The 14,938-nt window shown below is 44.8% G+C and overlaps 1 protein-coding gene across 1 annotated transcript in view; it reads left to right on the top strand.

Annotated features, from left to right (window-relative positions):
• Nucleotides 1–14,721, top strand: part of SPSB1 (splA/ryanodine receptor domain and SOCS box containing 1) — a 38,735-nt gene extending 24,014 nt beyond the window's left edge. The window contains exons 2-3 of the mRNA XM_075721601.1: nucleotides 8,068–8,896; nucleotides 12,583–14,721. Of these exons, the coding sequence (XP_075577716.1) occupies nucleotides 8,203–8,896; nucleotides 12,583–12,710 (822 nt within the window). The 5' untranslated portion in view covers nucleotides 8,068–8,202 and the 3' untranslated portion in view covers nucleotides 12,711–14,721. The remainder of the gene's footprint in view (nucleotides 1–8,067; nucleotides 8,897–12,582) is intronic.
• The last annotated feature ends 217 nt before the right edge of the window (nucleotides 14,722–14,938 follow it).

The raw sequence follows: 14,938 nt of genomic DNA, 5'->3' as shown, positions 1-14,938 counted from the left end.
ATGGGTGATTGTTACTTCAGTTTAGTTTACTCAGATGTGCTTGCTGCTCTCAGTAACTTCAGTGCTTTGCTTTGGAGAACCAAACACTCCATACATGGTGTAAGATGGCATGCTGCCTTTCAATGTTGCAAAATAGCTAGAAAACTTCTGCAGAAACCGTATGAATCATCCCAAGGAGAAGAACATTGGATTGCTATGTTCATACAGACAAGCTGATTCTTAGTGGTTACAAGTCCTAGCAGTGTTGTACGATGACATTCTCTTGGCTTCCTTGGACAGAAGCCTTTTCTGGTATGTCTCAGGGTGGGCATGCTGATGCTAGCTGCCTCATGTACAGAAGAACTAGAGCTCTTGGTGTCTGGTAGATGAATGAGGCTGTTTGCTTAGCAAGGTGGCTTGTTAACTTTGTAGTCTAGGTAAATCAAGCACTGCCAAATACTAAGTTTCTTATTCTCCCTATCCCTGGCATATCTTGAGCACAGTTACTTGTCAGGGGCCTCTTAATCTGCTGGAGGATTTTCCTTTTTGGTGTTTGCTGGGACATGTGCCATCTTAATTCTTTCTTGCCCAACCTCTTGTGATCTCAGAGTGACTGCAGTTTCACTTTCTGTGGAGGCCACACAGCCCTGCCAGCAGCTAAACCTGCTGAGCCAAACTGCTTCTGCTCTTCAGTAGGTGGGGTCAAGGAAGTTGCCCCTGTGGCAACCTTCTCTGTGTAGAGCAAGATAGCAGTGAGGCTGGCAGTGCTGCCAAAACCAATGCTATGCAATGAGAGTTGCCTGCCCAGCCCTGATCTAAGCAAAATTGCAACACTCCGAAACTAGCTCTAACCACGTTGTTAGTGCAGTTGTTCCTGTCATCTGTTCTGTAGCTGCTTGGTCTCTGCTAACACAGCACTGGAAAACTTCAACAGCACAGGTGAGCTTACTGTTTTCCCAAGGTTTGATCAATATTTAGTGGGGTGGGAAAGGTGCTAAAGCCAAAATGCTGGTGAAGGAATCGCATCAGTGCTGGATGGGGTGTCACAGCCTTCCCGTGACCAACTTCTGCAGTAGGCAGAAATACACAGGGCAAGTAAGGTGGTGTATTTTTGATGCTAAGAACTAATGAAAGGGAAAATGGAGTGTCCTGGTTCTTTGGGGCTGAAGTTTGAATGCTATTTGAGGCATGTGTGGTGTTCTCTCTCTGCTCCAGTTAGGATGTTTTGCAGCATTGCTGATCCATCTTGGCTTTTAGCTTGCTTTTACAAAAGGCCGATGTGATCAAGGGATCTGTTCTCAGCACCACCAACGGAGGAAAGGGAAAACGTCTGGTGTTGAAGCAGTTTCTCTAAAGATCGCGTTAAGGAAGTGCTAGCACTGTGAAGGGTCTCCGTGGGGAGTTTCTGGCATATTAGTTGTGTGCAAATCTGAAGGATGTCAAAGGTGACCCCAGGTAAGCTGCTGCCAGCAGGCTAGTCGGCAAACTAGGAGTAGTGTAGCTCCTTTGTCTACTGGCTTGTGGGATGGACATTCAGCCCAAGAAAATGGACCAAGTTTACTTAAAGTTCTTCTAGTAAAATCATGGAAACCTGAGCAAAACTCTAGTGGGTTTTTTAGTCTCATTTATTAGTACTGTCTGGGATCCTGTAATTCAGCTTTCCAAAGCTGTAAGCAAGTAAGTGACCATGTGCAGAATATATATTTTCCTTTCCTTCTCCCGAAGTGTCTTCCAGGCTGGAAATCCTTAGGGTAGGGCTCTGATTCGTTGTCTGTAGAGTACCCAGAGTGTGCTAGGTATTTAAATGTCTGGCTTATCTGTAGAAGTACACTCAATAAATATTATGGGGAGGGAAATAGAGCCACAGTAAACTGACTTGAAGAAATAGACTCAAAGTAAAACTGGATCAGGAATCAAAGAATTTCAGAGCCTTCATGTATTCCTGTAATTTATGTTCCAGACGGGCATCCTATAGGTGTTGAGCTGCAGAGCAAGGGAGGACCTATGAGGAGCTATGGGTTTTCTGAATGAAAGGTATCAAACTTTTTTTGTAACTGTCTGAAGTGTTTCTGGTCCTTCTTTCTGGTAAAGTTTGTAACTGGCAAACCATTCTCCTTCAGTATTCAGCCTCAAGAAGACAGATGTTTTCAGTGGCTGAGTGCTTCACAGGTGCTTAACCTTACTGGAAGGTGCCTGCAGCTGTGTGCTTCCCCTTGTTTTGGAGAGGATGCTTCTAGAAGTCTATATGCTCTGGATTTTTCAGTTGTGAACCATCAATACTATATTAAGCCTCTGGCAGCACTTTGGCAGCTCAGGAGTTGGGTTGGTTAAGGGAACCAGCAGTGACAGTGACTCCTGAATGGCTAGTACTAATACTTTGCCTTGTGTGCAGATGTTGGACTGGGACTTTGATGGCTCTTGCTGTTGTGCAAGTTGCTTCCAAATGGAGCTGAAAATCTGCACAGCAGCCTGTTAAAATTCCTATGTCACTTTGAGATGTAGCTACCTGAAATAACCTCCCACTGTGTGATAGAACTTGCATGGGAACAACCTTTTGGTTTCAGCTAAAACAATGAAGGCATCTTGGGGTGGGTATTCTTCAGCTTAAGTTCACTGTATCGATAGCTTGGACTGCATTTCTAGTGTGTGTTCGGATTAGGTGGATGGGTTTGAATGCCAGCATAGGTAGGAATGAGGTGAATTGTCTGGGAGCAATAAGGAGCCTTGTTTTGAATGTGGATGACTTATTTTTTTAATCTAGTTGTGTGAATTGTTTAAGGGGCACTGTTTAACCTCATGTTTGCAAGGTGTTCCCCTAGGTTTTGGGGACACTAGGGAAGTAATTGAAATCAGGATTTAGTTGTTTGATTCATACTGGGGGACAATAATCTGCTGTGGATTGTTGAGACAGCTACCTGCATGACATCTGCCTAGCTGAGTTCTTGGCTGCATTTTAAAGGGTTCACTGCCAGCTGAAGGGGGTAGATGTGGCCATGGGCCCAGAGTATGGCTCTGTTCTGTTGTACACGGCATTTTGGTGAACTAAATCAAGATGTCTGCCTCAGCTGGAAAGGTCTGTGGTAGGCAGTTATTTTGCCTGGTTCATGTCAATGCCTAAACAGAAGTTGGCCACCAACTCTGCTCTGCCATATACATTCTTTTTTTTGCAGAGCTGTGTTCTCCCCATTTGGCAGCAGGGACTTTGACACCTTGCATTGAAATGTCTGTCTCCTGCCTTGATTTATTTACAGCAAGCAGTTGTTTTGAAAGCTGGCATATCTTTCTAGTATGGCAAATTGCCTACTTGCTCTGAACAGCTAAACTGAGGGGAGATCTAATTCTCACTGAAAATAGCAGTGAACATTTTTCTCTGACACACTCTTATAATTTTGTGCCAAAGCTTTTAAGCCTAGAAGGTTAAGAATAAAACTGAAAATAGCATGGGAGTAGAACAGAGCGTCATGGGGATGAGCTTATGTTTATAAAGCAGAGCAGAATTGCAGCAAGCCAGAGCTGTTGATATAATAGATAAAAGCACTTTCAGTGCTTACATTTGTACTTAAACCTGTAGTAGTTCAAAGGTTTTGAAGTAGCTAATTCCCTAGCATATCTTTTTTCATTTATGGCTGGCTGTGTCTCATATCAAGCTGCCCAGGGCATTAATCCATTAATTTAAGAGGGTTAGCTTTTCTGTATCTGTCCGACTGAGGGAAAGTGCCTGTATTGTCTTGTGCACAAAGAGGCTTTTCCTTTTAAAAAAAAATGAGGACATAATTGTGCTTCCTGACTGTAGGGCATGGTGCCACTCTGCAGTTCTAGACCAGGCTAGTGCCAGGAACAGCGGAGCCAGCTCTGAGCAGGAATCGTTGCCTTGCCCTAATAAGGAGCCATGTTGCACTTAAATCTTGGCACATGGTGCTCAGTATCTGACCTGCTCTCTAATCGACCCCTTTGTTCCAATCTTTTTTTTCTGTCTTTCCCCTTTTTCTTTATTCTGGCCATTGTCCTTGATCTAGTGTTAATAGTCTGCCTGGAAAAAGAGTCATAACTAATGCGAGTAATGAGTGGTGCTTGTGTTCAGGAAAGGCTGCTTTTTTTTGGAGCAGGCAGAGAGATGGTATCCTATCCCATGTGCTTCAGAAAAGTCCCTGTTGTCTTTCACTGTGGTGATTCTCTTTCTGGTGCAGCAGCCTTGAGAGAAATATGATGAAGCTTATGTTGGCAAAAGGTCATAATGAACAAGGCATTGTTTTGCTAATGAAGAGCACAGAATTGTATTCTCTAACTTCTCTAGAGCATTTTGTGCTTCAAAGCAGTCTGCACCAATACGCCTGCAGTCGGCTTTGTTTTGGTTCTTGCTTCCTATGCAGTGTTCTCACATGTACTGTACAGCTCTCAGGAAATATCTGCCTCTCCTCCTTCTGCCAGTGTTTTGTTCCTTTATCCTAATCAAAGTTCCAACAGCTGAATTTGCCTGTAGGCTTCCAAGGTGCTTTAGCCAGTGCCTTGTTGATAGTTTTTGTCCATACGCCATAGGCCTTGGGAATGCCAGGTAGTTCATCTGGTACTTTCTGTAGAACACCACGTGATTCAGTTCTGGCTCAGCAGCCTGATGGTCTTTATCCCAGCCTGAGCAAATGACTTGCACTGCAATGCAACTCTTTAAAAATTATTGCTTCTGGTCAGCATTAATGTGCCTTTCCCAGGGAAGGGAAGACACCTGGTGGAGTGACTTCACAAATCTCTTCATAACAGAGCTGGTGTCAGCTTTGAGGTATAAAACTGAGAACTTGAGTACACACAGGCATGAGGGCTTAAAGAGGGGACAGTGGGATGATTGGGAGGAACTGCTGTTAAACCCTTGAATAACTGCATGCAACGCAGGCACTGAGTTGAAAGAGTAGATCAAGCAACTTACTAGGTGGGTTTGTAGGATTCATTGTGCTGTGACAAAGTCTCTGGAAGACAGTTACAATAATGTACTTGAACTTGTACACTAGCAGCTCAGCTCATGTCTGGCACAGGTTGCCCAGAGAGGTAGTGGAGGCTCCATCCCTAGAAACATTCCAGGTCAGGCTGGATGGGGCTGTGAGCAACCTGATGTGGTTAAAGCTGTCCCTGCTCACTGCAAGGGGGTGGCCTGGATGGCCTCTAAAGGTCCCTTCCAACCCAAAGCATTTTATGATTCTTGGGATCCCTTCGTTTGTTGTTCCTTAGGCTTTACAGAGCAAGGGAGCCTGTGCCCTTAGAGGCTGGGAGTGCCTGTGTGTCATGGAAACACTTGGGCCCAAGCACAAGTAAGGTGTTGGGGGAGGGCGATGCACTGGCATCCAGTGACTGTGCCATCCCTCAACTGGTTCTGCTGTTAGTTGCTTATTTTCAGCTGTTGACCAGCTGGCTTATGGAAGTCAGGATTTGTTTTGGTGTTGTGGGTGGTACTTACTTAACTTGTAGGATGTCTCAGTTATCTTGCTGGCTGATAATGTGACTGGACTTTATTTAAATGGCAGTTGTTTAACGAAGCATCTTCTGTCCGTCAGTGCCATACATCTGAGGTCCCTGAATAGTTTGAAATGGCTATACTGCAGCCTAGTAATGTGTGTTGCAATGTGACTTTTAAAGAACCTCAGGCATTTTCCTCTCCATACTTGAAAAAAAGGAGGGAAGGGAAGCAAAAGTGGTCTTGTCTCTTTACTTAAGAACTACAAGATTTGAGCTCACTGTTCCCATGGCATACCCTGGACTAGTAGTAAAAACCTGTAGGGAAGCTGGGGAATTGATCCCTAAGCAAGAGCATACATGAGCCTTCCCTGTCACCTTCTAGCTGAAGCCTTGCTGCTTATGTCCAGTAACCTTATTTTTAAACCAGATCTGATTCATGCTCTATTTTCTATGCCAGATGAGGTCCTTGGTTGTGAGTAAGTGTTGTGACTGTAGCTGGCAGGAGCCCTGCATGATTGCTTCACTTCAGGAAATGTTAAAATAACACTTTTTTTTCTTAGAAAGCTAGTTTGCTCCCCTCCCACTTCTAACTCTCCTAATAGCTGCCCCCAGTTTGGCAGCTGTCTTACAGAGGGTTGTTTGTGTTGCTGAGTGAGAGCAGAGACACTTTGGTGGACGCAGTGCTGGAGGAGAGGTACGCAAAGTGAGCTGGTATCTCTAGCCAAGCTGGCTTAAACTTTGTAGAAGTTTCTCTGAAATTTGGAAGGAAAACTGCTAAACTGTGAGAAGAATCTTGTTCCTGCCCCTGGACTCTGTCTGAAGCTGGGGATTTTTTCCTCTTGGAGAGAGAAGCTGCCCCAACTGAAGCTGCTCATCTGAGACAAACCATACAGCAGGCTTATCCGCTCTCTTGACTAGAGTAATTCAGTGGGGCCAATAGTACCAATAGCTGCTGGAACGGGTGTCCCCCGAGGCCGGACCCAGCAGGCTTTGTCTGCTGTTTTGGACTTGCAGTCAGGCCTCCCAAGGTACTTTGCAAAGCGGGGTTGAAGAGAATTATCTTCTCAAACCTGTATCAATGGCTGCTTCCTGCTTTGCCAGCTGATCTGTGGAAGGTTTGTAACTCTCCAGATGGAGAAGCTTTCATTTTTATTGTCTGGTTCCTACCTTGTTTGATCACTGCTATGGGGAGATGGTTTGTGTTCAATGCTTTATTTCTCTTTTGGAACTGTTTGTACTGAGGGAAGAAAATTATTTATGGCTGGGTAACAACAACAGGCAATACTTGTGTGTGTCTTTGCAGTATGTATCCTTTACTCTGGGGGATGCTTACAGCCTAGCGCTTCCCCGAGAACTGTCATTTACAACTGTCAGCCAAAAAAGGAAGGCTGGAGTTTAGTTGTCTTCATCTAATGTGTGTCAGATCTGGGAGCACTGCAAAGGAAGCACTTGGAGTACCAGCTAGGAGAACACAAAGTGCTCATCTAGTGTGTTACACGAATAAGCTGGTTTGGGCCCTGGAAGAACATTGCAGGCACTAGGCCTGTTTGTAGGGCCTGTTCTACTTGCCAGTCTGACTGCGATGCTCTTCTTGAGTTAGAACACATGTAGATCCCTCCTGAAATGCAGCCTGCTTTTCTTTCCCTGTAGTGAAAGCTATACTTAAGAATGTTTTGCATTCTGAGGGCTAGTTCCAACCTCTCTAGAGCAGTAGAGGGAGAAGTTTGTTCAGTAATGCCACTCTTTGCTGCTAGGGACAGCTCAGACTAAAGCTTTGCAGAGCAGTTACCCATATAAATCAGTCCCTCACTACTAGTCAGCTGTAGTATGTTCCTACAGGGTCCAAAAACAAGGCACTTGTAAACTCAGGTCTGTCTTTGAGAAATTGACTGAAGCTGTTTGGACTCTTTTTTCTGGGTGTTAAATGCCATGTGCGTTTCGGCTCCATTGTGGATAGCTATAGAGATGGCTTTGGCAGGAGAAGAAATTCTCCATGGTGGTTGGAAACACGGAGCTGGAGCAGTGAACATCAGTGGGCAGCCTGGGCCTTCACGGGGATGTCTTGCTCAGCCTGACCTTGTGATATGAACTAGTGCTGGGAGACCAGGCAAAATTATGCTTATACAAGACACTGTTTTCAGTCTTCCTACCAACTGAAGACAATCAGGAAAAAATTAAGTTTCAGGCATTACTGTGTACTGCACTGAATAAACTCTTCTTGAATTTTCCAGCCTGGACAACATATAGGTGATCGTGATGTAAAAGCAAGTTTGCTGGAGGCAGCCTAACTACAGATGTGCTCTCTGAAGGTTTAGTGGTGCAGTAATAAGGAGCAGTGCATTCACTGTAAAGAGAAGTGATTCAGCTCTGGTGGCTGAATCTATACCTTCCTCAGACAAAGAAGCAGAAACTCAAGTGCCTTTCTGAAGGGGGCATTAGAAGCTTGTACCTATCTATTTGATCTATACGCTATCTCTGCTATGCAGGGTATACTGCCTGAGTAGCATGCATTACCCTTCCCTGCTGGTGGGAAGGAAGGACAAGTTGTCAGGATAAACAGATTAAAACTGTGCTCTGTAAATGTTGCATACAAGGCTGTATGTGCTAATGTTTAACTCATCTCTTGTTTTTCTTTCCATCCATTAGGCAATACTGACTGCTAGGAGGCCTTGTCAAGATGTGCACCAGCCTTTTTTGTAGGCCTGAATGACAGCAGGAACAGCCGGGTAAATTGATGAGCTTGCCTTGGGAGCCTATAAATAGGCAAAATCGGAACACACAATGGGTCAGAAGGTCACAGGTGGGATAAAGACTGTGGATATGAGGGACCCTGTATACAGGCCATTGAAACAGGAACTCCAAGGACTTGACTACAGCAAACCCACGCGTCTGGACTTGCTACTGGATATGCCTCCGGTATCATATGAAGTCCAGTTACTGCATTCATGGAACAATGATGATCGCTCGCTGAATGTTTTTGTGAAAGAAGATGACAAACTCATATTTCACCGGCATCCGGTGGCTCAGAGTACAGATGCCATCAGAGGCAAAGTGGGATATACACGAGGACTGCACGTGTGGCAGATCACATGGGCAATGAGGCAGCGAGGCACGCATGCTGTGGTAGGGGTGGCAACAGCAGATGCCCCTTTGCATTCAGTAGGGTACACGACGCTTGTAGGAAACAACCATGAATCTTGGGGGTGGGACCTTGGGCGCAACAGACTGTACCATGATGGCAAGAACCAGCCAAGTAAAACCTATCCTGCCTTCCTAGAACCGGATGAAACTTTCATTGTGCCGGACTCCTTCCTGGTGGTTCTGGACATGGATGATGGGACACTGAGCTTCATTGTAGATGGGCAATACATGGGTGTTGCATTTCGGGGACTCAAAGGGAAAAAGCTATATCCAGTGGTAAGCGCAGTGTGGGGACACTGTGAAATACGGATGCGCTACTTGAATGGACTTGACCGTGAGTATAACTCCCTGTATTTGTTCTAGCAGCACAAATCTGTGTGCTACTTAGGTGCAGGCTTACTAGACCATCCTGGGGAGGGTTTTAATTTTGCTAGAGGGGTGAGGATTTCATGTCAGCAGTAGATTGCTGGATACAGCCCTGAATCCTTAATGGCCAATTCAAAAAGCTTGTCTGGCTGTACACATGCACTGTTACCAAGGCACTGCAGGGAGCAAGCAGGGTTTGGGGAGGTAGTATGGTGGGAGAAGGTGATGCCAGTTGTCTATTGAGAGGTGACAAAATGTTTCTATATTGCTAGCAAAGTATCAGCAGGAATGTCCTTCTGACAGTTGCATTATGTGCAATGTAATCTTGGTGTCTCTTTACAGGAAACAGTCTGAGGGACAGTTACCTTCCTTGAATGTCTAATGAAGGGACTTTTAAAATCCCTTGCAGGCAAGAACTGGAAAATCGGTCCCTATCTAAGGAAGTGGGAATGTCTCATCTTTCAAAAAAGTAGCTCACTTCTCTGCTTCTTTTAGGGCAGGGTGTGCTCATTTCTAGTGAGGGGCTGGATATTGTAGCCAGCCCAACTTGCATGCCAGGCCTTTTACTAATGAGGACATCAATCTCTAAGCTTAGTAATAAATTTGGCTGTCCGAATGTGCTAAAGTCTGTTATCTCTCATAGTCAGGAGTTCCCATTGGGCCAGGCTGTGACTCAGTCCTCTGGGTAGGGTGGAGGAGAGAGGTGAAGGAAGTGGATTAAAATCTGGATTTATGTTGTTAGTGAAATAAATTTGGCAGTATTGATATGAAGAGTAGTGTTTCCCCTGCATTCCAGAACAGCATCTGCCCAAAGTCTGTAGCATACTGGCTCTCTTCTTTGTGCTTAGAACATGTTCTGATGCTGGGCCAGCAACGGCAAACCCCTGGCACTGGTGACATGAGGTACAACAAAGCTGACACTGGGCACCAGAAAAACTGAGCTGTCAGAATAACCAGGAAAGCCTTGCAAAGGGATAGGAGCAAAATCCACAAGTGCTTTGAGAAATACGCTTCAACTCAGCAAGACCAAATAGAGACCTCTTGGCAGAGCACTTTCTCACCCAAAAAAAAAGAAAAAAAGAAACCTAGCTCATTCTGCCACAACAGCTTACAGAATGGCAGCAGCTCCAGTAACCAGGTTTTTCTGAAGGGTCAAAGCCAAAATCTGCAGCTCCCCTCAAAGCCAGCAAGTCTGTGGAGTTGTTGGCACAGAACTGCACTTAGCAAGGAAACGGCCACCTCCAGTATTGGATTTGGTTGTAATGCGCTCTCAGCATAGGAGTGAATTGTGGGCATAAGGCCAGGAATGACGGGACGCTATTTTGGCACAGATAGAAAGAAGGTGTCTGGCTCCAAGCACTTCTGAGCATTCAATAGCAACACTGTCCCGTGATTGTAGTGCTTGTGAATGGAAGGAGGTCAGATACGTGTGTGCTTTCCTCTTTTGGTCTCAAGATCTGCTGTCAGACTGGGTTATCAGTGCAAACTAGATGAGGACAAAGTTCTTGTTCTTAATCTCTGTGGGAAGATGATCCTCTCCTTTTAAGGCCATTAAACTGGAATGTATTTGTTATGTTAATGTCTATAGGCTTTGAAGGTCAGGGCCCCTTGTCCTCTGGGATGCTGGCTAGACAATGCCTCTGTCCCAGCTATCTCCATGTGGAGCAGGAGGAACGGGGACAGACTGAATACAGCATGTTTGTACCCCAGTGGTTTTAGAATAAGCTACACTGGGAAGTGCCCAAGTAGTGCTGCCAATAATAGGCTTCTCTGGCATTATCACAGCCAGAGCTGAGATGTGCAGTCCAGCTGTAGAGACCTGTCCCTGCAGAAGAGGCAGCACGGGTCCCGAAGCAGGTCATGAGCAGGCAGGACTGCTGTACCTTGGGCTGAGTGGAGCCACGTTTTCACCTGTGGCACAGAACATGTATGACAGATGGTGGGGCTTGGGAAGCAACAGCACTGCCCTGACAGATCTGTTTGCTCTCTATCCAGCTATCAGTGTAAAAGAGGTATGCATATAGAGGCATAATTCCTCAGGAATAATTAATGCTTGAAGCACTGGGAGAACTTTGGAGAGCTGCTAGAAAAAACATTCCACTGCTGCTTCCCCTGGAGCAGGTAATAGCTTGTGATCCATAGCAAGGAAGGAGAGCAGGGAAATAGGGCATTAATTCAGCTCTGGCTGCTAACTTGAGGAGACAGACCAATTCAAGCGTGCATTTCCTGACTTTGTTACAAAGTCTCTCCTCAATTAACAAACTCTCCTTCTCACAGACTTTTTGCCAAAAACTAGGTAAAAATTAGCTTTCTCTACTTTTCATTGGAAGCATTTTCTACATGGAGCAGTATGACCGTTTTCTTTTTCCAAAGTAGAATCAGGACTGGCCTGATCAGAGGCTACTGACAACACTCTTCTGTTTGATCTTTTAATGTTAGCTGTTATCTTTGAACCTGGAAGGAAGGGACTTGTATCCAACTTATTGATGGAATGAATTCTGGTTAAAACAAAGCAGCAATGTGACCATGCACAGAAACTAAGCTTTCCCTGTCTCTCAGCTGTTTAAAACAGCTCTATGAACAGTCAGATTAATTTGGCTTGTAGTAGTGGAAGCTAGAGCTTTGGCATCTATCAAGGTTCCTGAAAACTGCAGCTTCTCAGCCAAACTTTTCCTGTGGATGTTTTTAGGTGTCTGTGTTCAGCTCAAGATGTCTCTAAAGGAAGCTTTCTAATGGTGCATGCTGAGCCCTCAGGCTATTAGAAGGATGTCCAGTTATCTGCTTAATTTGGGAAGTCTTTGTGCTAGCCCTCTCTTGGGGGAGGAAAAACCCCTTAGGCTTGAGCAGCAAGCTGTGTAAAGGTGAGCTTTGACAGACTTAGCAACAGAAGCTGTGAGAAATTAATCTGTATCTTCCTCCTGTGCAGCTGTGATGTGTTAACTCTGGCTTTGACCTGTATGCTGTGAGTGACTCTTCAGTATCAAAGGGCCTCATATGCCATTCCTGAAAAAACTAGTATTATCTTGTTCAGCGTTCATAAATACAGGATGCAAAAATTATAGCCAAAGGCTTGTATCTTTCCCAGGTTTGTGATACAGGAGGGAATCCTCTAATGGAAAATGTTCACAACACAAGTAGTGACACGAAGCTTTGATGGATGGCTTTGTTTTTCATGGGAAGTATGGAGCACAAATAAAGGGGTTGACAGCTGTTACCCTACTATATAAGAAACAAATCATGGTACTTTCTGGGTACCCACACCACGTGATGCTGTCAAACTGTTTGCTGCAGTCTTTTACTTCAGTGAATCTCTTACAAAGGTTTTTGGATACTGCAATAAGAGGCACGAGCTGGAAGATGTGTTCTGACTTGAATGGATGGCATTACAGAGGGGGAACTTCCATTAGGGGATTCTAGTATTTTTTTGTTCATGCACATGTATGGCTTAAATAACCTCTACAGAAACATGATGCTCTGCCTGTGTATTTGAGGAGCTGAAGTTGCTGATCTGTTAATGTTGAACAGCTTAGGTCCTGCAAACATGCCAGGCATTCACTTTTCTTTCTCAATCTTTCCTGGGGAATTTTTAGAACTAGGGAAATGAATGTGTAACTTGTGGGTTGGGATGTTAATGTCTTGGGTCTCTTTTCCCAGCTGAACCACTGCCTTTGATGGACTTGTGTCGGCGAGCTGTGAGGCTTGCTCTGGGCAAGGAAAGACTGAATGAGATTCCTACGCTGCCACTGCCAGCCTCCCTCAAGAGTTACCTGCTCTACCAATGACCTTCATGTTCAAGGACAGAGAGTTGGAACCAAGGCAAAATATTGGAGCTGACCCACTGGGCAATGGGTTCTCCACCCTCATGTCATCGCTACTGTTGGAACTCCTCAGCCAAAGTATTCCTGTCACTGCTTAAGTCTCCACATGCCCTTATTGGCAAGCTCTCAAGTAATCCTTGTTTCACAACTGAGTGTTTTGTTCTTGGGAAGTCACTTCCCCAGCACACTTAAAAAAGGAACATTTACAGAAGCTCTGTGCTTCCCTGCTTCTCCTGAGAAAAGGCTGTACTGCATCCTTTGGGTTGTAGAGCCTAGGAGTGAACATACCAGCTAAAGGGAAGAACATAATTTGGGGGAAGGGAAGGCATTAGGAGTAGAACTGTTAAGACCAGGTCCTAAGAATGGAAAGGCATGGGGTGGCCAGCAGAGTTGGGAAGAGTCTGGAATACCAAGAAATAATTGCTGAGTTAAAAACCAAAAAAACCCACAAAAATACAACCCCACCCCCAAACCCTGAAACACAGAAACCAAGAACCCTTCCACCAGGACACTTCTTAGCTGGGAGAAGGTGGTTATGTTGCTGATGTCTGTATCTCTGCCAGGACTTCTCACCATGTTCTAATGTTATTTCATAGCCAGTGAATCCTGCTTTCTTGTTTAGTGCCATTGCTTTCTCAGTTCTCCTGCTCCATTCTCTGTTCTGCCTGTTCTTAGTGGGTTTGAATCAGTTGATTGAGCAGTCATACCATGCCTTCATCTGCCTGCTTCTTGACTTAAAACTGCAGGTTTTAGCCTGGGATCAGGGGTTCCTTGCTGATGCAGGGACAGGGAAGGGACAAACTTCTCCTGCAATAGGGTGAGACAGGCTGTATGAGCTGAGACTTGTTACACAGCTGTAGGTCCTGCCATCCTAGGTCTGCTTTCTGTATAGCCTGTTCCATGTTAAGGCTTCAGTGAAACATGCTAATGTGTTTCTCTAATGGCTCTGCCAGGGAATTCTCCTCTTAGATAAGCTGCTTAAAGTCATCCAAACCACGCTTTGTTCTGTCATAGACTGTTGGCGTAATCTCCACTTAACTATGCAGCAGGAATAGTTCTCTCTTCCTTGGGGGTGGGAAGGTGTCCCAGAGAGGGTGGTAGCAGTGTGGCTGCAGAAGTACCATCAGCAGATGAGAAATCCATAAGGTGGTTGCGTTGGAATGTAACTTGTGAGACTTTAGAGGCCAATGGGGTGATCTTCAGGTACAGCAAGAAGAAACTGAACCTCTGCAGAGCTGGGGACAGGGGGCAGGAGAGAACTGCAATAAACAGGACAAGCAATTCAGGCAAAATCAGCACATCCCAAATAGATTATCACCTCAGTAGCCAAGTAAAGAGGATGACACTCCTTTACTAGCAGGAGCTGCTCTCTTGACCTATCCACAGGTTACTATGCTGCCTTTCTGGGGTTATTTTGCACATTTCTTTGTCTTGAAAAATGTTTGTGTGGTTGTTTTTTTTTTTTTTTGCTCTTGAGTTATCCCTTCAGTTCTGTGTAGGTACAAATGGGTTTAGTTGTTGAAAATGTTAATATATATATTTGTGGTGTATGTATAAGAACATGTTTTAAACAGCTGCTGTAGGGTACCTTTTTTAAAATAAACTACTTGCATAGTATATTTTTTAAAGCACAGAATTGGTGCCAAGACTGGGTGGGGTGTGATGTGCCCCTTTTTAATCTAATATTGTATGATTTTTTTTAACATAGGGGTTTGTACTAGTTTCTGTTACAGGGTGGGACAAAAGACAATTCAGTGTGTATGGAGCCCTACTTGGTTGCCTTCAACTTGAACCAGTGTCTTCCAGAACTCCAGGGAAGCAGCTGTGTTCTCCCTACTTCTAATGCTCTTTGTGCTCCCTTGCTTCCATCTCTTCTCACTTCACCAGTACATTGCTTGTACAGTTTTAAATTCTGACTTTCTATTTTATGACTGTAGATAATACTCAGTAACCTAATAAACTTTATTAAATATTACTTGATGCTGGCTTTTATTTGCATGAAATGATCAGAGTTCTTCATATCTAGCTTCTACATGAATGGTGAGCTTATTCCCAAGAAGCCAGCCCAAAGAGGTAAAGCAAGGGCTGATGTGGCATTGTCTCTGGAAGAATTAACGATTTAAAGCTGGCATCTAAAAGGTGTGTACAGGTGGAGGGCAAGCTGCAGCTCTTGGTACAGGGTGGCAGGGTGT

This window comes from Pelecanus crispus, chromosome 15 (genome assembly GCF_030463565.1).
Source record: "Pelecanus crispus isolate bPelCri1 chromosome 15, bPelCri1.pri, whole genome shotgun sequence".
Taxonomy (NCBI): domain Eukaryota; kingdom Metazoa; phylum Chordata; class Aves; order Pelecaniformes; family Pelecanidae; genus Pelecanus; species Pelecanus crispus.
This window is presented reverse-complemented; position numbering and strand designations above follow the sequence as displayed.